Source organism: Coregonus clupeaformis, chromosome 35 (assembly GCF_020615455.1).
Source record: "Coregonus clupeaformis isolate EN_2021a chromosome 35, ASM2061545v1, whole genome shotgun sequence".
In the NCBI taxonomy this organism is placed as follows: Eukaryota; Metazoa; Chordata; class Actinopteri; order Salmoniformes; family Salmonidae; genus Coregonus; species Coregonus clupeaformis.
In genome coordinates, this window is record NC_059226.1 from 6889820 (window position 1) to 6915136 (window position 25317).

General features: G+C 44.0%; 1 protein-coding gene across 1 annotated transcript in view; it reads left to right on the top strand.

The window, feature by feature from the left end:
- LOC121551155 (G protein-activated inward rectifier potassium channel 2) overlaps positions 1-14368 on the top strand; it is a 122366-nt gene extending 107998 nt beyond the window's left edge. Inside the window, exon 3 of the mRNA XM_041863706.2 lies at positions 12412-14368. Coding sequence (XP_041719640.1) covers positions 12412-12767 — 356 coding nt within the window. The 3' untranslated portion in view covers positions 12768-14368. The remainder of the gene's footprint in view (positions 1-12411) is intronic.
- The last annotated feature ends 10949 nt before the right edge of the window (positions 14369-25317 follow it).

Below are 25317 nucleotides of genomic sequence, written 5' to 3' on the forward strand. Positions count from 1 at the left end.
GGGGACACTTATGTTGAGCCAGGGTGTGTAGATTTCTGTGTTGTAGTTCTAGGTGTTTCATTTCTATGTTGGCCAGTGTGGTTCTCAATCAGAGGCAACGAGTGTCAGCTGTGGCTGGTTGTCTCTGATTGGGAACCACATTTAAACAGGCTGTTTTCCCACAGTAGTTGTGGGATCTTGTTTCTAGTTGGTTTGTGTTAGACCGTGAACTGTCACGTTATCGTTTTGTTGTTTTGGTCGTGTATCGCTAAATAAAGAGTATGTTTGCCTGCAACGCTGCGCCTTGGTCCTCCTCTCTTACCGACGAACGTGACACTCACCAGCATTACGACCAGGAATACGACTTTCCCGAAGCAGATCCTCCCCAGGGCAATTGAACTGATTCCAGCGGCTGACCCAAAACATCGCCGGCGGAGGAGAGGCACTCTGGTCCGACTTAGGAGGTGCGCACACCACCCACCGCTTCCAAGTATACTACTCGCTAATGTTCAGTCTCTGGTTAACAAGGTCAACGAGCTCCAGGCAAGGATTTTTTTCCAGAGAGACATCAAGGCCTGTAACATACTTTGTTTCACGGAAACATGGCTCTCTGGGGATATTCTGTTGAAATCAGTCCAGCCAGATGGGTTCTCAGTTCGTCGCACAGACAGGAATAAATATCTCTCCGGGAGGCAGAAGTGCGGAGGTGTGTGTTTCATGATTAACGACTCATGGTGTAATTGTAGTAACATACAGGAACTCAAGTCCTTTTGTTCAGCCGACCTAGAATACCTCACAATCAAATGCCGACCCTACTATCTCCCAAGATAATTTTCTTCGGTTATAGTCACAGCCGTGTATGTCCCCCCTCAAGCCGATACCACAACGGCCCTCAAAGAACTTCACTGGACTTTATGCAAACTGGAAACCACATATCCTGAGGCTGCATTTATTGTAGCCGGGGATTTTAACAAAGCAAATTTGAGGACTAGGCTGCCGAAGTTCTATCAACTGTTGTACTCACACTGCTAAAATCCTCGACCATTGCTATTCGAACTTCCGGGATGGTTATAAGGCCCTCCCCACCCTCCTTTTGGCAAATCTGACCACGACTCTATTTTGCTCCTCCCTTCCTATAGGCAGAAACTCAAACAGGAAGTACCCATGCTAAGGACTATTCAACGCTAGTCTGACCAATCGGAATCCACGCTTCAGGATTGTTTTGATCACGCAGACTGGGATATGTTCCGGGTTGCTTGTGAAAATAATTTAGACGAATAAACTGAAACGGTGACTGAGTTTATCAGGAAGTGTATAGGTGATGTTGTGCCCACTGTGACTATTAAAACCTACCCTAACCAGAAACCATGGATAGATGGCAGCATTCGCGCAAAACTGAAAGCGCGAACCACCGCATTTAACCACGGCAAGGTGACTGGGAATATGGCAGAATACAAACAGTGTAGCTACTCACTCCGCAAGGCAATTAAACTGGCAAAACATCAGTATAGAGACAAAGTGGAGTCGCAATTCAACGGCTCAGACACGAGACGTAAGTGGCAGGGTGTACAGACAATCACGGATTACAAAAAGAAAACCAGCCACGTCGCCGACACCGACGTCTCGCTTCCAGACAAGCTAAACATCTTCTTCGCCCGCTTTGAGGATAACACAGTGCCACCGATGAGGCCCACTACCATGGACTGTGGCCTCTCCTTCTCCGTGGCCGACGTGAGTAAGACATCTGGGTTGACAAGGCTGCCAACCCAGACAGCATCCCTAGCCGCGTCCTCAGAACATGCGCAGACCAGCTGGCTGGTGTGTTTACGGACATATTCAATCTCTCCCTTTCCCAGTCTGCTGTTCCCACATGCTTCAAGATGGCCACCATTGTTCCTGTACTCAAGAAAGCAAAGGTAACTGAACTAAATGACTATCGCCCTGTAGCACTCACCTCTGTCATCATGAAGTGCTTTGAGAGACTAGTCAAGGCTCATATCACCTCTACCTTACCTATCACCCTAGACCCACTTCAATTTGCTTACCGCCCCAATAGATCCACAGATGATGCAATCGCCATCACACTGCACACTGCCCTATCCCATCTGGACAAAATGAATACCTATGTAAGAATGCTGTTCATTGACTATAGCTCAGCATTCAACACCATAGTACCCTCCAAGCTCATCATTAAGCTCGAGGTCCTGGGTCTGAACCCCGCCCTGTGCAACTGGGTGCTGGACTTCTTGACGGGCCGCCCCATGGTGGTGAAGATAGGAAACAACATCTCCACTTCGCTGATCCTCAACACTGGGGCCCCACAAGGGTGCATGCTCAGCCCGCTCCTGTACTCCCTGTTCACCCATGACTGTGTGGCCAAGCACGCCTCCAACTTAATCATCAAGTTTGCAGACGACACAACAGTAGTAGGCTTGATTACCAACAATGACGAGACCACCTACAGGGAGGAGGTGAGGGCTCTGGGAGTGTGGTGCCAGGAAAATAACCTCTCACTCAACGTCAACAAAACAAAGGAGATGATCGTGGACTTCAGGAAACAGCAGAGGGTGCGCCCCCCTATACACATCGACTGGACCGCAGTGGAGAAGGTGGAAAGCTTCATGTTCCTTGGCGTACACATCACTGACAAACTGAAATGGTCCACCCACACAGACAGTGTGGTGAAGAAGGCACAACAGAGCCTCTTCAACCTCAGGAGGCTGAATAAATTTGGCTTGGCACCTAAAACCCTCACAAACTTTTACAGATGCACAATTGAGAGCATCCTGTCGGGCTGTATCACCGCCTGGTACGGCAACTGCACCACCCGCAACTGCTGGGCTCTCCACAGGGTGGTGCGGTCTGCCGAACGCATTACCGGGGGCAAACTACCCGCCCTCCAAAACACATACAGCACCCGATGTCACAGGAAAGCCAAAAAGATCATCAAGGACATCAACCACCCGAGCCACAGCCTGTTCACCCTGCTATCATCCAGAAGGCGAGGTCAGTAAAGGTTCATCAAAGCTGGGACCGAGAGAATGAAAAACAGCTTCTACCTCAAGGCCATCAGACTGTTAAAAGCCATCACTAGCACATTAGAGGCTGCTGCTGCCTATTGAAATCACTGGCCACTTTAAGAAATGGAACACTAGTCACTTTAATAATGTTTACATATCTTGCACTACTCATATCATATGTACAGTGAGGGAAAAAAGTATTTGATCCCCTGCTGATTTTGTACGTTTGCCCACTGACAAAGACATGATCAGTCTATAATTTTAATGGTAGGTTTATTTGAACAGTGAGAGACAGATTAACAACAAAAAAATCCTGAAAAACGCATGTCAAAAATGTTATAAATTGATTTGAATTTTAATGAGGGAAATAAGTATTTGACCCCTCTGCAAAACATGACTTAGTACTTGGTGGCAAAACCCTTGTTGGCAATCACAGAGGTCAGAAGTTTCTTGTAGTTGGCCACCAGGTTTGCACACATCTCAGAAGGGATTTTGTTCCACTCCTCTTTGCAGATCTTCTCCAGGTCATTAAGGTTTCGAGGCTGACGTTTGGCAACTCGAACCTTCAGCTTCCTCCACAGATTTTCTATGGGATTAAGGTCTGGAGACTGGCTAGGCCACTCCAGGACCTTAATGTGCTTCTTCTTGAGCCACTCCTTTGTTGCCTTGGCCGTGTGTTTTGGGTCATTGTCATGCTGGAATACCCATCCATGACCCATTTTCAATGCCCTGGCTGAGGGAAGGAGGTTCTCACCCAAGATTTGACGGTACATGGCCCCGTCCATCGTCCCTTTGATGTGGTGAAGTTGTCCTGTTCCCTTAGCAGAAAAACACCCCCAAAGCATAATGTTTCTACCTCCATGTTTGACGGTGGGGATGGTGTTCTTGGGGTCATAGGCAGCATTCCTCCTCCTCCAAACATGGCGAGTTGAGTTGATGCCAAAGAGCTCGATTTTGGTCTCATCTGACCACAACACTTTCACCCAGTTCTCCTCTGAATCATTCAGATGTTCATTGGCAAATTTCAGATGGGCCTGTATATGTGCTTTCTTGAGCAGGGGGACCTTGCAGGCGCTGCAGGATTTCAGTCCTTCACGGCGTAGTGTGTTACCAATTGTTTTCTTGGTGACTATGGTCCCAGCTGCCTTGAGATCATTGACAAGATCCTCCCGTGTAGTTCTGGGCTGATTCCTCACCGTTCTCATGATCATTGCAACTCCACGAGGTGAGATCTTGCATGGAGCCCCAGGCCGAGGGAGATTGACAGTTCTTTTGTGTTTCTTCCATTTGCGAATAATCGCACCAACTGTTGTCACCTTCTCACCAAGCTGCTTGGCGATGGTCTTGTAGCCCATTCCAGCCTTGTGTAGGTCTACAATCTTGTCCCTGACATCCTTGGAGAGCTCTTTGGTCTTGGCCATGGTGGAGAGTTTGGAATCGGATTGATTGATTGCTTCTGTGGACAGGTGTCTTTTATACAGGTAACAAGCTGAGATTAGGAGCACTCCCTTTAAGAGTGTGCTCCTAATCTCAGCTCGTTACCTGTATAAAAGACACCTGGGAGCCAGAAATCATTCTGATTGAGAGGGGGTCAAATACTTATTTCCCTCATTAAAATGCAAATCAATTTATAACATTTTCGACATGCGTTTTTCTGGATTTTTTTGTTGTTATTCTGTCTCTCACTGTTCAAATAAACCTACCATTCAAATTATAGACTGATCATTTCTTTGTCAGTGGGCAAACGTACAAAATCAGCAGGAGATCAAATACTTTTTTTCCCTCACTGTATATACTGTATTCTATTCCATAATATTCTACTGTATCTTAGTCCATGCCGCTCTGTCATTGCTTGTCCATATATGTATATATTCTTAAATTCCATTCCTTACTAGATTTGTGTGTATTGGGTATATGTTGTGAAATTGTTGGATTTTACTTGTTAGATATTACTGCACTGTCGCAGCTAGAAGCACAAGCATATCGCTACATCCGCAATAACATCTGCTAAACACGTGTATGTGACAAATAAAATATGATTTGATTTGATTTGATTTGAGAGGGGGAGAGGAAGGGAGAGGGTCAAAAACAGCAGGTCCGGGAAAAGGTAGTACGTCCAGTGAACAGGCCAGAGTTCCATAGCTGCAGGCAGAACAGTTGAAACTGGAGCAGCAGCACGACAAGGTAGCACGACTGGTGAACAGGTCAGGGTTCCATAGCCACAGGCAAAACAGCAGAAACTGGATCAGCAGCACGAACCGGTGGACTGGGGACGGGGACATCCAGGAGTCATCAGGCCAGGTAGTCCTGAGACCTGGTCCTAGCGCTCAGGTACTCCAGGAGGGGAGAGAGAGAGCATGAGAGAGAGAGCATGAGAGAGAGAGAGAGAGAGAGAGATTGTAGAATTAGAGGGAGCATACTTAAGTTCACACAGGACACCAGATAAAGACAGGAGAATCTCACCAGATAGACTATTGCAGCATAAATTCTGGAACTGAGATGGGGGGGCAGGGGAGAGCGTGGCCCTGTCAGACGATACCCCCGGACAGGGACAACCAGGCAGGATATAGCCCCACCCACTTTGCCAAAGCACAGCCCCAACACCACTAGAGGGATCTCAACAGACCACCAACTTACTACCCTGAGACAAGGCTGACTATAGGCCACGAAGATCAGCTCCACCGCACGAGCACGAGGGGGGCGCAAAATCGGACAGAAAGGTCACGTCAGTGACTCAACCCACTCAAGTTGAGTATAGCAAAAAAAGCCAGGCACAACGTGCCACATCCCTCCTAGGGACGGCATGGAAGAGAACTAGTAAGCCAGTGACTCAGCCCCCGTAATAGGGTCAGAGGCAGAGAATCCCAGTGGAGAGAGCCAGCCAGGCAGCCGGCCAGGCAGCCGGCCAGGCAGCCGGCCAGGCAGCCGGCCAGGCAGCCGGCCAGGCAGCCGGCCAGGCCAGGCAGCCGGCCAGGCCAGGCAGCCGGCCAGGCCAGGCAGCCGGCCAGGCCAGGCAGCCGGCCAGGCCAGGCAGAGCCGGCCAGGCAGAGACAGCAAGGGCGGTTCGTCACTCCAGTGTCTTGCCGTTCACCTTTGCACCCCTGGGCCAGACTACACTCAATCATAGGACCTACTGAAGAGATGAGTCTTCAGTAAAGACTTAAAGATTGAGACCGAGTCTGCGTCTCTCACATGGATAGGCAGTCCATTCCATAAAAATTGATCTCTAGAGGAGAAAGCCCTGCCTCCAGCTGTTTGTTTAGAAATTCTAGGCACAATAAGGAGGCCTGCGTCTTGTGAACGTAGCGTACGTGTAGGTATGTACGGCAGGACAAAATCAGAAAGATACAGTGCCTTGTAAAAATATTCATCCCCCTTGCCGTTTTTCCTATTTGGTTGCATTACAACCTGTAATTTAAATGGATTTTTATTTGGATTTCAGGTAATGGACATACACAAAATAGTCCAAAGTGGTGAAGTGAAATGAAAAAAAGAACTTGTTTCAAAAAATTCAAAAAAATTAATAACGGAAAAGTGGTGCGTGCATATGTACAGTATTCACCCCCTTTGCTATGAAGCCCCTGAATAAGATCTGGTGCAACCAATTACCTTCAGAAATCACATAATTCGTTAAATAAAGTCCACCTGTGTGCAATCTAAGTGTCACATGATCTGTCACATGATCTCAGTATATATACACCTGTTTTGAAAGGCCCCAGAGTCTGCAACACCACTAAGCAAGGGGCACCACCAAGCAAGCGGCACCATGAAGACCAAGGAGTTCTCCAAACAGTTCAGGGACAAAGTTGTGGAGAAGTACAGATCAGGGTTGGGTTATAAAAAAATATCAGAAACTTTGAACATCCCACGGAGCACCATTAAATCCATTATAAAAAAATTGAAAGAATATGGCACCACAACAAACCTGCCAAGAGAGGGCTGCCCACCAAAACCCACGGACCAGGCAAGGAGGGCATTAATCAGAGAGGCAACAAAGAGACCAAAGATAACCCTGAAGGAGCTGCAAAGCTCCACAGTGGAGATTGGAGTATCTGTCCATAGGACCACTTTAAGCCGTACACTCCACAGAACTGGGCTTTACGGAAAAGTGGCCAGAAAAAAGCCATTGCTTATAGAAAAGAATAAGCTTGGTGTTCGCCAAAAGGCATGTGGGAGACTCACCAAACATAAGGAAGAAGGTACTCTGGTCAGATGAGACTAAAATTGAGCTTTTTGGCCATCAAGGAAAACGCTATGTCTGGCGCAAACCCAACACCACTCATCACCCCGAGAACACCATCCCCACAGTGAAGCATGGTGGTGGCAGCACCATGCTGTGGGGATGTTTTTCATCGGCAGGGACTGGGAAACTGGTCTAAATACAGGGAAATTCTTGAGGGAAACCTGTTTCAGTCTTCCAGAGATTTGAGACTGGGACGGAGGTTCACTTTCCAGCAGGACAATGACCCTAAGCATACTGCTAAAGCAACACTCGAGTGGTTTAAGGGGAAACATTTAAATGTCTTGGAATGGCCTAGTCAAAGCCCAGACCTCAATCCAATTGAGAATCTGTGGTATGACTTAAAGATTGCTGTACACCAGCGGAACCCATCCAACTTGACTGAGCTGGAGCAGTTTTGCCTTGAAGAATGGGCAAAATTCCCAGTGGCTAGATGTGCCAAGCTTATAGAGACATACCCCAAGAGACTTGCAGCTGTAATTGCTGCAAAAGGTGGCTCTACAAAGTATTAACTTTGGGGGGTTGAATAGTTATGCACGCTCAAGTTTTCATTTATAATTCTTTTTCTTGTTTGTTTAAAAAAAGTGGTAGGCATGTTGTGCAAATCAAATGATACAAACCCCCCAAAAATAATTCCAGGTTGTAAGGCAACAAAATAGGAAAAATGCCAAGGGGGGTGAATACTTTCTCAAGCCACTGTAGGTAGGAGCAAGTCCATGTGATGCTTTGTAGGTTAGCAATAAAACCTTGAAATCAGTCCTAGCCTTAATAGGAAGCAGGTATAGCGAGGCTAGCATTGGAGTAATATGGTACAATTTTGGGGTTCTAGTCAAGATTCTAGCAGCCGTATTTAGCACTAACTGAAGTTTATTTAGTGCTTTATCCGGGTAGCCAGAGCGTATTGCTTTGCGGTAGTCTAATCTACAAGTGACAAAAGCATGGATGAGCTTTTCTGCATAATTTCTTGAAAAAACATTTAGGATTTTTGCAATGTTACGAAGATGAAAAAAGCTGCCCTTGAAATATTCTATTGGGGCTTCACCATGTTTCACTGCATAGCAGTGAAAGTTGACATTGTTTTTCACATTTACATTTTAGTCATTTAGCAGACGCTCTTATCCAGAGAGACTTACAGTTAGTGAGTGCATACATTTTTTATTTTATTTTTCATACTGGCCCCCCGTGGGAATCGAACCCACAACCCTGGCGTTGCAAACTCCATGCTCTACCAACTGAGCTACATCCCTGCCGGCCATTCCCTCCCCTACCCTGGACGACGCTGGGCCAATTGTGCGCTGCCCTATTGTGTTTCCAAATGACATCACCAAGAGGTAGAATATATAGTAAAAACAATAGTGGTCCTAAAACGGAACCTTGAGGAACACCGAAACTTACCATTGATTTGTCAGAGGACAACCATCCACAGAGATGAACTGATATCTTTCGGACAGATAAGATCTAAACCAGGCAAGAACCTGTCCATGTAGACCAATTAGGGTTTCCAATCTCTCCAAAAGAATGTGGTGATCGATGGTGTCAAAAGCGGCACTAAGGTCTAGGCGCACGAGGACAGATGCACAGCCTTGGTCTGATGCCATTAAAAGGTAATTTACCACCTTCACGAGTGCAGTCTCAGTACTATGAAACCAGACTGGAGTGTTTCGTATACATTATTTGTCTTCAGGAAGGCAGTGAGTTGCTGCGCAACAGCTCTTTCTAAAATGTTTGAGAGGAATGGGAGATTCGAGGGCAGTCATTGTTTTAGGAAAGTTGAAGGCGAGTAGCTGATATTGTGTAGACTACATACAAGGCCCAATTTACCAACATGGACAGGTGGTACCACAGGTGACATTTGAAACCATCAATTCACTCCCTCCCCCCCTATTTCGAAGGTACTACTATACTATGCTATGGAAAAAGAGGTGAGATGTGAACTTTGTGAGGCCAGACTCAAAGTTTAATAGTTTTTCTAGTGTACAATTCACTGTGTGTTATTGTGGCAGTGGCCTGTATAGCATGCCCGGCTGAAGTAATTGTAGACGGACAGTCGAAGCGGTGCCTTGTCATTCAACCCAGGGGCCTGTACAGGCCGGAGCAGCAGTGACGTAAAGGAGGACGTTCCGGGTGAGAGGGGAGGGGTCGCAAGGTTGTGGAAGGCAGCTTGTGGCCATTTTCACGGCTGTTAGTGTACAGTACGCAACACAAACACATACACACGTATCCACAGCAGGATGAGCAGTCTGTGTGGTTATGTGCCCGCCAGACATTCATGTTCCAGGTTTGTCATTCACCCGCATGCACAATAGCACATTGTGTTTCTGGGAATAACACTCTCCATATGGAAGCAGGCCAACTAGTTGTTTATGCGATGAGTTATACTTTTGAATAATCTGTCCATAGAACATTCTTCCAAGAGTCTTGATGATCATCCAGGTGCTTCCCGGTGCTTTTTGGCAAACTTGAGTCAACGTTTTGGAGGACATGGGTCCTATTATGCCTGGCGAAAACCAAACACTGCATTCCACAGTAAGAGCCTCATACCAACAGTCAAGCATGGTGGTGGTAGTGTGATGGTTTGGGGATGCTTTGCTGCCTCAGGACCTGGTCGACTTGTCTTAATAGAAGAAACCATGAATTCTGCTCTGTATCAGAGAATTCTACAGATGAATGTAAGGCCATCCGTCTGTGAGCTGAAGCTGAAGCGCAGCTGGGTCATGCAGCAAGACAATGATCCAAAACAAACAATCAAGTCTACATGAAAATGGCTAAAAAGCAAAACATTTGAAGTTTTGGATTTGCCTAGTCAAAGTCCAGACCTAATCCCAATTGAGATGTTGTGGCAGGACTTGAAACGAGCAGTTCATGCTTGAAAACCCACAAATGTCGCTGAGTTAAAGCAGTTATGCATGCAAGAGTGGGCCAAAATTCCTCCACAGCGATGTGAGAGGCTGATCAACAACTACAGGAAGCATTTGGTTGCTGTCATTGCAGCTAAAGGTTGCACAACCAGTTATTGAGTGTAAGGGGCAGTTACTTTTTCACACAGGGGAATTTGGTGTTGCATAACGTTGTTAATTAAATAAATAAAATAGGTATCCATTTTTTGGGTTATTTGTAAACTCAGGTTCCCTTTATTTAATATTAGGTTTTGGTTGAAGATCTGATAACATTCAGTATCCAAAATATGCAAAAATAGAGAAAATCAGAAAGGGGGCAAATACTTTTTCATGGCACTGTATGTGCTCGGCTAGGACTGTGTGTAGGTGTCTGCCTTCATTTCTCTCCACTTACCTTAGGGCTGTTGCTGTTGTTGAAATTATTGCGTTTGAGCATGTCAGTTTTTTTCTCCCATGTCTCGCTCAGGGGCCTCTCAGCTGTGAGAGAGTAATCAGCCACTGAGGTACCTATGGCCTGCACTGTGAGCCATCTTTATATTATGATGTCTCAGTTTTAGCCCCCCATCTCAAGGCTTCACATCCTCCGTAGCCCAATCCCCTGCCTGAACTAAACTAGGCAGGGGAAGTTGTGTAAAAACACAGTGATTGGTAGTGTCAGGATCAGGAGGGGGCTTTCTGAAGTTGAGTAATTGATGGGTCTGAGTACACAACAAATTGCTGTTCTCCATTGAATTTGTCTCTATATTGGGCGGTTGAGCATTCCCAACCAGTTTATATGTATATGCAATTCCACCCCTTGCATGTCTTCAATGAAAACATTATTAAACTGTTGTAGCCAGTGAAATGCCTATGTTGCACTGTGAGGAATGGAAGTAGAAGAAAAGCTCTAGCTGCTTGTGTCATTTAGGGTATGACATGAAAGAAAACAACAGTTTGTAATGGTTTCTTTCCAAGCAGGATAATTATATCACTTATTTTAAATTTTCTGTAAATTCACACTCTTTTTGGCTTGGTCATAGTTTTAGAGACCTATGTGTTAGACCTCATAGCAGCAGGTCTTCTTCAGCATCCATGGAGCTGCACATTTTCAGGAGTATCAGCCAAATGAAACTGCAGTACTAGATGTACCAGTCCTCCCTCCCCCACCATGAAACAGACACACACACACACACACACACCTTGATATAGTCCTTTATACCATCTCTTTGCTTTACTCAATATCCTGTTGATGGATTCGCTCCAAAGCACCAATTATTTTTTAATCACATGTTCATTACGAATCCCCTGTTGACCGCCCTCCACTTTTTAAATCTCAATAATTGTGCCATTTCAATGCCCTGCAGCATTGCACGTGTCAAAGGGGCTGATTAGCCATGACAACTGTCTTGGGACATTGCTTGTCATTCAGTGTCAGTTTAACGGTTTCTTATTAGGATGTCTTACGAAACCTGACGGATCAGAAAAAAGACAGCGCACAGCTGTAGGTAAAACGAGGTTAATGATTATAGGCTCTTCGTCTTGTGTAAGAATTACTGTTTAAAGTCTTTCGTCTATTGTTTTAGAAGTTCCCCTTCTAAAACAGTTCTCCTTCTAAAACACATGGAAAACTATTTTTAGCGGTCAACTTGAAATGTCTCTAATTCCCTTCTCTAAGAATTTAGATTTCTGTTGGAAAGAGGCAAGGAATTCAGACACTTTCTAGAGTAATTATTAACATGTCATTATATTTGACCCAACAAATTATTAATTTAAGTAGTGAGAAGGCTGTTTTCCTTGAGAAATATATTAGAGGATTGCTTCACTTAGCCTACACACAGAGCCTATTAGCACCATTCATTCCAATGTGACAATAAAATCCGAGCGAAGTGCTTGGGGTGCATTTACAGTGTACTGCTGCATCAAAAGTCAAATGGTTAGTGGCTATGTTCATAATTAAGAGTTATTAATAGTCTCTGTACAGTATGTTCAAAACATCAACCCTTCCTGAGTGTTAGGTGGACTGGATAGTGCTGGATATATTAATGAATGCTCAGTTTTCAACATTTAATAACTTACTCACTCTCAACACACACAGCCCTAGCCAGAGATCACCGATGCTAACACCTAACAATGACATGATAACATAATGTAACATTATTGCTCGTAAAGTGCTGGTACACCTGTGTCATTATGTTGTAATGACTCTGACATTGAATTAGTCATATCCACAACTAGACAGTGTTTTTTTGTCCACCTCTAGAGGAGGCTAAGTTCCCTCTACTCTCTGTCCCCACAGGGATGACTTGCCAGGCCAGGAGTTCGTATGTGACCAGCGAGATAAAGTGGGGCTATCGCTTCATGCCGGTGCTCACCCTGGAGGATGGCTTTTACGAGGTAGACTACAACAGCTTCCACGACATCCACGAGACCAACACCCCCAGCTGCAGCGCCAGAGAGCTGGCTGAGATGAATTGCCACGTCCGCCTGCCCTTCACCTGGTCCGTGGCCAGCAAGCTCAGCCAGCAGGGGGTACTGGAGCCCGAGGGCCGCGAGAAGAAGAGTACTACCCTGGTCACCCAGGAAGAGGGGCTGGAGGAGCAGACAGAGAAGAACGGTGACATTGCTAATATAGAGAGCGAGTCCAAAGTGTAGAGGGGAGAGAGAAAACCTAGGGCCAGAGGGGCTGTGTGAGGCTTACTGTGGTGTCTCTACTCCTCATGGCTGTCTGACCAGGTGAGCTGGTCCCAGGTCAAAGGTCAGGGGTCGGGGCCAAGGCAGAAAAGGGGAGAACCTGAGTACAAGGACGGTCTGGTACGAGGAGCCCTCCAACAAGGACAGCTTTGGCCCTAAACAGGTAATTTGCCCCCCAAGGATAGCTGGTAAATGACAATGGCTGGACTGGAAAGCTCTGCAATTGCATGTTTTGATAACATTGTTTTTTTCTTGAAGATATAAATTAATATTATTTAGTTTTTTTTTTCAAAGATTAAAACCTATACATATAAACATATATATTCTATGATATTTGTATTTGTATTTTTTGTATATACTATTTGTTATGTTGCCAAAGTGTGAATATTTGACAGGAAGATGTTTGATAATGATTAATTTAGACCAGGTCTGTACATATTATATGCCTTATGTACAAAGCTTTCATTACATTAGGGTTTTCAGAAATATATAAGCATGTACAAAAACTCACTGTAGTTAATTTATTCTATATTGTGTACATACGAGAATCATGGCGATTGTAATAGTCAAGACAAAATAACTCTTATTAATAATTCTGGATGCAAGCCCTATAGATTATTCAGCCTGGCCTAATGAGCTAGTTACTTTAAACAGAAACGAAAGTAGGGAGCTTGGTCGGGGTAGGCATAATCCGTGACCGTCTAGGAATCCAAAGGTTGCGTGTTCGAGTCGCGTCTGGGACAACTGTAGCATTTTATCTAAAACTTCCCCTAACCCTTATTCTAAACTTAACCCAATTCACCTGACCTGCTATGTAAATGTACCTAACCTTTGTTGTTTTAGTTCTAACCTTTTATGTAAATGTCCTAAGCTTGTTAGTTCCCCTAACTGCCAACATAAATTCTCCCCATAATTCTCCTATGTTGTTACTGGTGCAACAAGCAACCTGGTCTCAGAGAAAGACGTCATCCAAGATACGTTATCCAAGATACGTTATCCAAGATGTATAATAAATTACATAATCCAATTTGTATGCTAGACATGAGTGTAGGCTACTGTATGTCAGCTGAGGATATAGAGGTTGCCATGGGGATGAGGTGGTCTAGTTATGCCACAGGCCGCAGGCCAGAGTAAGTGTAGTGGATAGCCACCCAGTGGAAAGTTCCTTGTAGGCCCTCTAGTTACTGGCATGTTAGGGGTTTTATCATATAATGATGGTATTGCGTAGAGTCTCACTAAAAGTATAACTAAGGCAATGTAAACATACAGTCAGGTCCATAATTATTTTCACCCTTGATAAAGGTGAGCAAAATAAATCATTTTTATTAAAATAAATACAAATACTGAGATACAGTATAGTGTATGCTCCACAAAATTGGTAAATTATATTATTTTATACTAATACAGTTGCTCAGAGAAAGAGATTTTATTTAACATGTAATACAAAAATCTAAAAAAGATACGGGTAAAAATTATTGGCACGACACTGAGCGTTTTTCTAAAATGTTTTATGAAAATGTTGTGGTCAATTAACCATTTCCTTGTGGATTTTGATGTGTGCTTGAGGTAATTGTCTTGCTGGAAGATCCACGTACAGCCAAGTGTCAGCCTCCTGGCAGAGGCAACCAGGATTTGGGCTAAAATGTCCTGGTACATGGTAAAGTTCATGATGCCGTTGACCTTAACAAGGGCCACAGGACCTGTGGAAGCAAAATAGCCCCATAAGATGCACCACGCAAAGTACTTTATCGTAGGTATGAAGTACTTTTCTCCATATGCTTCTGTTTTTCGATGCCAAACCCACGACTGGTGTGCATGGCCAAAGAGCTCTATTTTCATGTCATCTGACCATAGCACTGCCTGGAGTTTGATAAACGGCATTGGCACTTGGATTGGAACCAGTGAGAAACATGCTCACTTTTCTAATTTGAAGGACAGGCTTCAATCTTTCAATGTGTCTCTGAAGTGAAGCCCACTGTCTGGCCCATAGCATTTTTACATATTTAGACCACTTTATTTCTGCTGCAGAACTACGTTTCTAAAAGCAATTTCTTTGTGTTTCTGGCAAAATGTTTGATTAGAAATAAAACAGTGTAATATAACCTTACAATTGTATTACTTTACAACATGGTTATTTTGCTTGTGCTGAAGAGCCATATACAAGGCTCAGACATCTACAGTGTGTAATTTATTTTGTGTAATTTCTTTACTGCAGAACATTTTAGCTCTGCTTGTCACTGATAGCACACCTGTTTAACTTTGGGTTCTATGTGTCAATGAAAAACATTTGGGAAACACTTTACATTAAGTTGCCCGTATACAACGCAGTTAGTCTATAGCTATTTCAATTGTTTTTATTTGTGATCCATATTTGTTACAGGTGTAGTTACTGTACAGTTATTGGTAATTACTCTGATGTTATCAAAAGGGTAGATATTTCAGCTATGTGGTATTTCAGCAGCTTAATGTAAAGCGTTATCAACATGCAGGCGTCATTGTTGAATCTTACTTCTATCCAATCTCTGAACAAAGATTGAACAAACAGACATGTTTATTATATCGACTCCTTTACTTGACTGTATTTATTCATTTGTAATTATTAATACCACAATCATGGTTGTATTAGGTTGTAACTTGAACATTACACTGAATTCCAACATACTGGTTCATAAATCAACTTCAACAATACTTTAACTAATACTTATCTCACACTCTTTTATTGATACAAATCGTATTTTACCTTTTGTGTTGATTTAATGAAATTGAGACATACATTCATACTCTGTGGTCAATATTAGGAGAATGATTCATTAAAATTGACAATCATATTCAATCTAAAGGGCACTTTGTGAAACCATGTGGTGCAGGACCAAGAAATGGTGGTAGAGCTAGAGTTTGGGAGGACCCAATGTTTTGGGTTGGGGTGTCATACTCAAACCCTGAGGGTTGCCCAATGCACAGTACACCAAGCCATCTATGTGGATAGATGCCAGCATTCTGGCAAAAAAAAGAAAGCACAAACCACCACATTTAAACACGGCAAGGTGACTGGGAATATGGACGAGTACAAACAGTCCAGCTATGCCCTCCGTAAGGCAATCAAACAGGCAAAATGTCAGTACAGAGACAAAGTGGAGTCGCAATTCAATGGCTCAGACACGAGATGTACGTGGCAGGGACTCCAGACAATCACAGACTATAAAGGGAAAACCAGCCACATCGCGGACACCGACGCCTTGCTCCCGGACAAGCTAAACACCTTCTTCACCAGCTTTGAGGAAAACACAGTGCCGCTCACGAGGACTGTAAGCTATCGTTCTCCATGGCCGACGTGAATAAGACATTTAAGCGTGTTAACCCTCGCAAATGCTGCCGGCTCAGACGGCATCCCTAGCCGCGTCCTCAGTGCATGTGCAGACCAACTGGCTGGAGTGTTTACGGACATATTCAATGTCTCCCTACCCCAGTCTGTGTCCCCACTTGCTTCCACCATTGTTCCTGTACACAAGAAAGGAAAGGTACATGTAACTAAGCTAAATGACTATCGCCCCGTAGCACTCACTTCTGTCATCATGAAGTGCTTTGAGAGGCTAGTTAAGGATCATATCACCTCCACCTTACCCGACACGCTAGACCCACTACAATTTGCATACCACCCCAACAGATCCCCGGATGACGCTTCGCCATCGCACTGCACACTGCCCTATCTCATCTGGACAAGAGGAATACCTATGTAAGAATGCTGTTCATCAACTACAGTTCAGCCTTCATCACTATGCTTGGGGCCCTGGGTCTGAACCCTACCCTGTGCAACTGGGTCCTGGACTTCCTGACGGGCCGACCCCAGGTGGTGAAGGTAGGCAACAACACCTCCACTACACTGATCCTCAACACGGGGGCCCCACAAGGGTGCGTGCTCAGCCCCCTCCTGTACTCCCTGTTCACCCATGACTGCGTGGCCACGCACGCCTCCAAATCTATCATCACGTTTGCAGACGACACAACAGTGGCGGAGTGGAAATAACCTCTCCATCAACGTCAACAAAACGAAGGAGCTGATTGTGGACTTCATGACACAGCAGAGGGAGCACGCCCCCATCCACTTTGACGGAAGGGGGTTAAAAGCTTCAAGTTCCTCGGCGTACACATCACTGACAACCTGAAATGGTCCATCCACACAGACAGTATGGTGAAGAAGGCTTGGCCCCCTCACAAACTTCTACAGATGCAAGATTGAGAGCATCCTGTCGGGCTGAATCACCGCCTGGTACGGCAACGGTGATGCGTTGGGCTGACTGCACCACCCTCTGGAGAGCCCTGAAGTTGTGGACGGTGCAGTCAGCCCAACGCATCACCGGGGGCACACTGCCTGCCCTCCAGGATATCTATAGCACCCAGTGTCACAGGAAAACAAAGAAGATCATCAAGGACCTCAGCCACCCGAGCCACTGCTTGTTCACCACGCTACCATCTAGAGGTTGGGAGACAGCACATGTGCATCAAAGCTGGGACTGAGAGACTGAAAAACTGCTTCTATCAGACTGTTAAATAGTCACCAGCCGGCCTCCGCCCAGTATCCTGCACCTTAGAGACTGATGACCTATGTACATAGTCATTGAAAACTGGTCACTTTAATAATGTTTACATACTGTTTTACCCACTTCATATGTATATACTGTATTCTAGTCAAGGCTCATCCTATATAACTACTGCTGTACACACCTTTTCTATTAATATATTGTCCATAATGTCTATACACACCATCATATACATATACAGTGCCTTCAGAAAGTATTCACACCCCTTGCATGGACTCTGTGTACAATAATAGTGTTTAATATGATTTTGAATGACTACCTCAACTATTATCTGTAAGGTCCCTCAGTCGAGCAGTGAATTTCAAACACATATTCAACCACAAAGACTAGGGAGGTTTTCCAATGCCTCGCAAAGAAGAGCACATATTGGTAGACAATCTGGACCCTTTCTTTCTAAAACTAGCCGCCGAAATTGTCGCTACCCCTATTACTAGTCTGTTCAACCTCTCTTTCATAACGTCTGAGATCCCCAGAGATTGGAAAGCTGCCGCGGTCATCCCCCTCTTCAAAGGGGGTGACACTCTAGATCCAAATTGCTACAGACCTATATCCATCCTGCCCTGCCTTTCGAAAGTATTCGAAAGCCAAGTTAACAAACAGATCATCGACCATTTCGAATACCACCGTACCTTCTCCGCTATGCAATCCGGTTTCCGAGCTGGTCACGGGTGCACTTCAGCCACGCTCAAGGTCCTAAACGATATTATAATCGCGATTGATAATAGACAGTACTGTGCAGCCGTCTTCATCGACCTGGCCAAGGCTTTTGACTCTGTCAACCACCGCATTCTTATTGGCAGACTAAATAGCCTTGGTTTCTCAAATGACTGCCTCGCCTGGTTCACCAACTACTTCTCAGATAGAGTTCAGTGTGTCAAATCGGAGGGCCTGTTGTCTGGACCTATGGCAGTCTCTATGGGGGTGCCACAGGGTTCAATTCTTGGGCCGACACTTTTCTCCGTGTATATCAATGATGTCGCTCTTGCTGCTGGTGACTCTCAGATCCACCTCTACGCAGACGACACCATTTTGTATACATCTGGCCCTTCATTGGACACTGTGTTAACAAACCTCCAAACGAGCTTCAATGCCATACAACAATCCTTCAGTAGCCTCCAACCGCTCTTAAACATTAGTAAAACTAAATGCATGCTTTTCAATCGAACGCTGCTGGCACCCGCCCACCCGACTAGAATCACCACTCTCGACGGGTCTGACCTAGAGTATGTGGACAACTACAAATACCTAGGTGTCTGGTTAGACTGTAAACTCAACTTCCAGACTCACATAAAGAATCTCCAATCCAAAGTTAAATCTAGAATCGGCTTCCTATTTCGCAACAAAGCCTCCTTCACTCATGCTGCCAAACATGCCCTCGTAAAACTGACTATCCTACCGATCCTTGACTTCGGCGATGTCATTTACAAAATAGCCTCCAACACTCTACTCAGCAAATTGGATGTAGTCTATCACAGTGCCATCCGTTTTGTCTCCAAAGCCCCATACTCTACCCACCACTGTGACCTGTACGCTCTTGTTGGCTGGTCCTCACTACATGTTCGTCGTCAAACCCACTGGCTCCAGGCCATCTATAAATCACTGCTAGGCAAATCCCCACCTTATCTTAGCTCATTGGTCACCATAGCAGCACCCACCCGTAGTCTGCGCTCCAGCAGGTATATCTCACTGGTCATTCCCAAAGCCAACACCTCCTTTGGCCGCCATTCCTTCCAGTTCTCTGCTGCCAATGACTGGAACGAATTGCAAAAATCTCTGAAGCTGGAGACTCTTATCTCCCTCAATAACTTTAAGCATCAGTTGTCAGAGCACCTTACCGATCACTGCACCTGTACACAGCCCATCTGAAATTAGCCCACCCAACTACCTCATCCCTATATTGTTATTTATTTTGCTCTTTTGCACCCCAGTATCTCTATTTGCACATAATCTCTTGCACATCTAGCATTCCAGTGTTAATACTATTGTAATTATTCTGCACTATAGCCTATTTATTGCCTTACCTCCATAACTTGCTACATTTGCACACACTGTATATATATTTTCTGTTGTATTTCTGACTTTATGTTTTTTACCCCATATGTAACTCTGTGTTGTTTTTTTATTGCACTACTTTGCTTTATCTTGGCCAGGTCGCAGTTGTAAATGAGAACCTGTTCTCAACTGGCTTACCTGGTTAAATAAAGGTGAAATAAAATAAAAATAAAAAAATAGATGGGAAAAGTCTAAATAAAAAAAGCAGACATGGAATATCCCTTTGAGCATATTCCATGTATTAATTACACTTTGGATGGTGTATCAATACACCCAGTCACTACAAAGATCCAGGCGTCCACTCTCTCTCTCTCTCCTTAGCAGCAAGCGCACATGAGGCGAGTGGCCGGAACTAGTTTTTGCTGGACATAGGCTATATGTTTTATTGACTTGCAATTGGCTGACACAGATAACGAGCTCAAGCAGTTCTCATCACTTCACACATTAAATTAACAGAGGATAGGTCCAATCGGTAAATCAATTTTAATTGCACATACCAGAGACAATTATATCAGACCCAACCCAAATCCGATGCAAAAGTCAGAATGTAGGACCCGGACCCACTCGGGTCACAGATCGGATCTGGGAATTTCAGTTCTGTTGGACCTGGGAATTTCGGGTCTGTTGGACCCATGAAGACCACTAGTTGGGTATGTTACTTTCTAAATGTAATCCGTTAGTTTCTAGTTACCTGTCAAAAATTGTAATCAGTAACGTAACTTTTGGATTACCCAAACTCAGTAACATAATCTGATTACTTTTAGATTACTTTCCCTTTAAGAGGCATTAGAAGAAGACAAAAATGTATATTACCAATTGAACGACATCTATTCCAGGATAAATCAATGTTAGTTTACATAGCTGGCCATAAATGGATGTTGCATTTTACTTTATGGGTTGGTGATGTAGGCTCCCTCTAACCCATTGCTTTTAATTACAGATAATAATATGATTAGGCCATATATTGACATTAAAAACCAAATTCTGTCAGATTTCCAGTCATTCCAATTAATGTAATACCCCTTGATCTTCAAGAATAGGACTTGGAAGTATGAAAATATAGATTAGCTAAATTATTTTACCTGAGCATAACCCAAAAACGAAGGATTTATTAGCCTACTCTGTTGTTTATGATTTTGTTGTCATGGAGGACAGATGGGCTCATTGCTTCGAGTTGAAAAAGAAATGATGCTCTCATGGAATGGCATGCATTGAGCACTACCGAAAAGAGCTATTTGCGTGTGAAAAACGTATGCCATATGCTGCATTTGCTATAGGCCTACTGTTTAAGTTTTTGTTGGTGACACTTTGAAATCTTGATCATTTGCAACTGTTTAAGTCTATCAAAAGTTTGTGTCCATTAGGCCTATGGATTTTTTTGTGGGTTGAATCAGCACAATCAGATTGAGCAATAAAAGACCCACGCATGGTCTTCTTAAATTAAACTAGTTTTTGACAGTATGGAGCACAATACCACGGAGGAGTTTAGAAGGGAACTCCCTCAAACTTGTATTCCATAGGCTGGGATCCGCATGCAGCTGTTGCAAGAGCGCATTTTTCATTGGCTGTCCACTGGTCACAAAAACAATAATTGATAGGCAGTTGAAACTTCTTCAATTCAACCATTATTGTGTTAAATACACATATACATTTGTGAACAGCCATCCATAACAACCACAATCCGTAAGGCGCAAATAGCTAAATGAGAGAGCAGCAGCGTGATTCACATTAATGCGCTATGTATATATCAATAATAAGTGATAGCCGTATCGCCCGTAGGCTACACCACTGCTGTCATCCTTACCTCCAAGAGTGACTGTGTGTGTGTCAGTGCCAGTCATTGCCGTTTAAGATGAGGGAGGATGATTTTATTTTTGATGAGCATGGCCTTATTTCTATTACAGCATATTGGATGACTGTCATTCATATTCCATTCACCCAGTTCAATGTAACAGCGATAGGTTTAGGCTACTACATGATTATATAATTTTCCTTATACCCATCATGAGGTTGCTACAACCTAACCTATGAATGAAAGTTTACAACGTAGTTGCAGACAGGTGGAGATAAATTTGAGGTGACAGACAGTGAAACATGGACAGACAGTGACACATTTAATACCGCCTTGCACACTCTTGCCTGCATCATGCCTGCATCTAGCTGATCTAGGGTGTAATCATTAGTCCAACAGTTGCCAACGGGAGTTTCTATTATCCCCGGTTCGTTCCGTTTGCTTCCGTTTAAGAAACGTTTTTCAACAGAATCGGCGGAATGAATACACCCCTGATCATGTGTAAACACGATTCACTTTCATGGCAGCCACGTTGTATTCCTTCTCGCATCTATGCGCTCTCCTCCTCTCACCTTTTCTCTTTGCTTGTGGACTTCAATGCACAACACATCAGCTGTATGTTACCAGGCGAAAAAACCTTTCCAAGCCAAACCATATCATAACCGCTACACACAGCCTACATCGTTGTCACCATAGCTAAAGTAACATCATAGTCAACTAACGCGTTAGTAAACCCGCTCCAATCATGCAGTAACATTACAGTGTACAGTCAGTAAGCAGTTTAGCACTTACACCAGCGGGCCCCAGTGGCAATAAATTAGTAAAACTTGGAAGAGTTCCAGTGTTGTGTTGGATAGTCATAGCCAGCTAGCTAACATATCATCCCTCTGATGGAGCAGGATGTTTGAGTAGGCTAAACTGAAAGTGAAAAAAATATGACAAAATCTCTCTTTCTCTTGCTTCTCCTTAATTTTGGAAGAAATGTATTTGTTCAAAACTGCTCAACTATTGTGTTTCTCTCTCTTTGATTCAACAGCTCACCACATTTTATGCATTGCAGTACTAGCTAGCTGTAGCTTTCAGTATTAGATTCATTATCTGATCCTTTGATTGGGTGGACAAGATGTCAGTTCATGCTGCAAGAGCTCTGATAGGTTGGAGGACGTCCTCCGGAAGTTGTCATAATCACTGTGTAAGTCTATGGAAGGAGGTGAGAACCATGCCTCCTAGGTTTTGTACTGAAGTCAATGTACCCAGAGGAGGACGGAAGCTAGCTGTCCTCCGGCTACACCACGGTGCTACCCTACAGAGTGCTGTTGAGGATACTGTAGACCTTCATTGCAAAACAATTTGTTTTCATCAATTATTTGGTGACGTGAATATAGTTAGTATAGTTTAATCTAAAAGGATAACTTTGGATACTTATTTTTTTATTCTATGAAATTCACTGAGGAGGATGGTCCTCCCCTTCCTCCTCTGAGGATTCTCCACTGGTGTGTGTGTGTGTCTGTTCCCCAGCTGTTCGCTTTGTACCTGGGGAAGTTTTCAATTTCCCAATGCTGAAGCTACCATATCTGTTATCACACACTCAAACGCATGCTCACAACCGCACACACACGAGGTCAACAAAATTAATGTAGCCTACTTTGTGGCTGAATTTCAAGACCTTCAGAGCAAGGGTTTTTATCGGATGTGCATTTGTTTAGTCAGCATTACTCTCCAACTCATATAGATTTAACATGTTTTAAATATCAAACACTCAAAATGTATGGGGACAAAACATTGTTAATTTTTGTTACAATAACCTGTCCTTTTTTATAAACAATTTCTGCCTATCCCTAACCCAGAGGACTCCAACCCTGTTCCTGGAGAGCTACACTCCTGTAGGTTTTCGCTCCAACACCAGTTGTAACTAACCTGGTTCAGTTTATCAACCAGCTAATTATTAGAATCAGGTGCTAGATTAGGATTGAAGTGAAAACCTACAGGACGGTAGCTCTCCAGGAACAGCTCTCCAGGAACCGGGTTGGAGAGCCCTGCCCTAACCTAACGTAGCAGGCGTAAAATAAACGCCTGAAACTAGATCACCTACATACTGGCAAAGACAGTATCCTACAGTATGAAGATAGGCAGAAACTGCTTCTCCAATAGAAATCCCCGAATACACTTGTAGGCGATGTCATGGCGACGTTGGCTAGCTAAACTCATGTGCAGAAACACATCATCGGGTCTCATGGTAGCCTCGTTTCGAACTGCGCATGTGCAGGCCATCAACTCAAAGGCACTCCTTCGATATAAAATTATTTTTGCAAAAATGAAAACGTGTCAGTTTGTCACTTTCAGGAGGTTGGAGTAATAACATGTTCAACTACTTAAGACATTGGCTCGAATCTAGGTTGTGCCTTTAGATTTCCAGTAAATTAAAAATTAAATGCACTATGCAGAAATCACTCCGCCATTTTCTGGTTGCTAAAATTCTAATAGTTTGCCTAATTTCAGTTTATGTGACAAAACAAGCAAGCATACAGTGAGGGAGAAAGGTATTTGATCCCCTGCTGATTTTGTATGTTTGCCCACTGACAAAGAAATGATCAGTTTATAATTTTAATGGTAGGTTTATTTGAACAGTGAGAGACAGAATAACAACAAAAAAATCCAGAAAAACACATGTCAAAAATGTTATAAATTGATTTGCATTTTAATGAGAGAAATGAGTATTTGACCCCCTCTCATTCAGAAAGATTTCTGGCTCCCAGGTGTCTTTTATACAGGTAACGAGCTGAGATTAGGAGCACACTCTTAAAGGGAGTGCTCCTAATCTCAGCTTGTTACCTGTATAAAAGACACCTGTCCACAGAAGCAATCAATCAATCCGATTCCAAACTCTCCACCATGGCCAAGACCAAAGAGCTCTCCAAGGATGTCAGGGACAAGATTGTAGACCTACACAAGGCTGGAATGGGCTACAAGACCATCGCCAAGCAGCTTGGTGAGAAGGTGACAACAGTTGATGCGATTATTCGCAAATGGAAGAAACACAAAATAAATGTCAATCTCCCTCGGCCTGGGGGGCTCCATGCAAGATCTCACCTCGTGGAGTTGCAATGATCATGAGAACGGTGAGGAATCAGCCCAGAACTACACGGGAGGATCTTGTCAATGATCTCAAGGCAGCTGGGACCATAGTCATCAAGAAAACAATTGGTAACACACTACGCCGTGAAGGACTGAAATCCTGCAGCGCCCGCAAGGTCCCCCTGCTCAAGAAAGCACATATACAGGCAGTCTGAAGTTTTCCAATGAACATCTGAATGATTCAGAGGAGAACTGGGTGAAAGTGTTGTGGTCAGATGAGACCAAAATTGAGCTCTTTGGCATCAACTCAACTCGCCGTGTTTGGAGGAGGAGGAATGCTGCCTATGACCCCAAGAACACCATCCCCACCGTCAAACATGGACGTGGAAACATTATGCTTTGGGGGTGTTTTTCTGCTAAGGGGACAGGACAACTTCACTGCATCAAAGGGATGATGGACGGGGCCATGTACCGTGAGAACCTCCTTCCCTCAGCCAGGGCATTGAAAATGGGTGGTGGATGGGTATTCCAGCATGACAATGACCCAAAACACACGGCCAAGGCAACAAATGAGTGGCTCAAGAATAAGCACATTAAGTTCCTGGAGTGGCCTAGCCAGTCCCCAGACCTTAATCCCATAGAATATCTGTGGAGGGAGCTGAAGGTTCGAGTTGCCAAACGTCAGCCTCGAAACCTTAATGACTTGGCGAAGATCTGCAAAGAGGAGTGGGACAAAATCCCTCCTGAGATGTGTGCAAACCTGGTGGCCAACAACAAGAAACGTCTGACCTCTGTGATTGCCAACAAGGGTTTTGCCACCACTAAGTACTAAGTCATGTTTTGCAGAGGGGTCAAATACTTATTTCCCTCATTAAAATGCAAATCAATTTGTAATATTTTTTACATGCGTTTTTCTGGATTTTTTTGTTGATATTCTGTCTCTCATTGTTCAAATAAACCTACCATTAAAATTATAGACTGATCATGTCTTTGT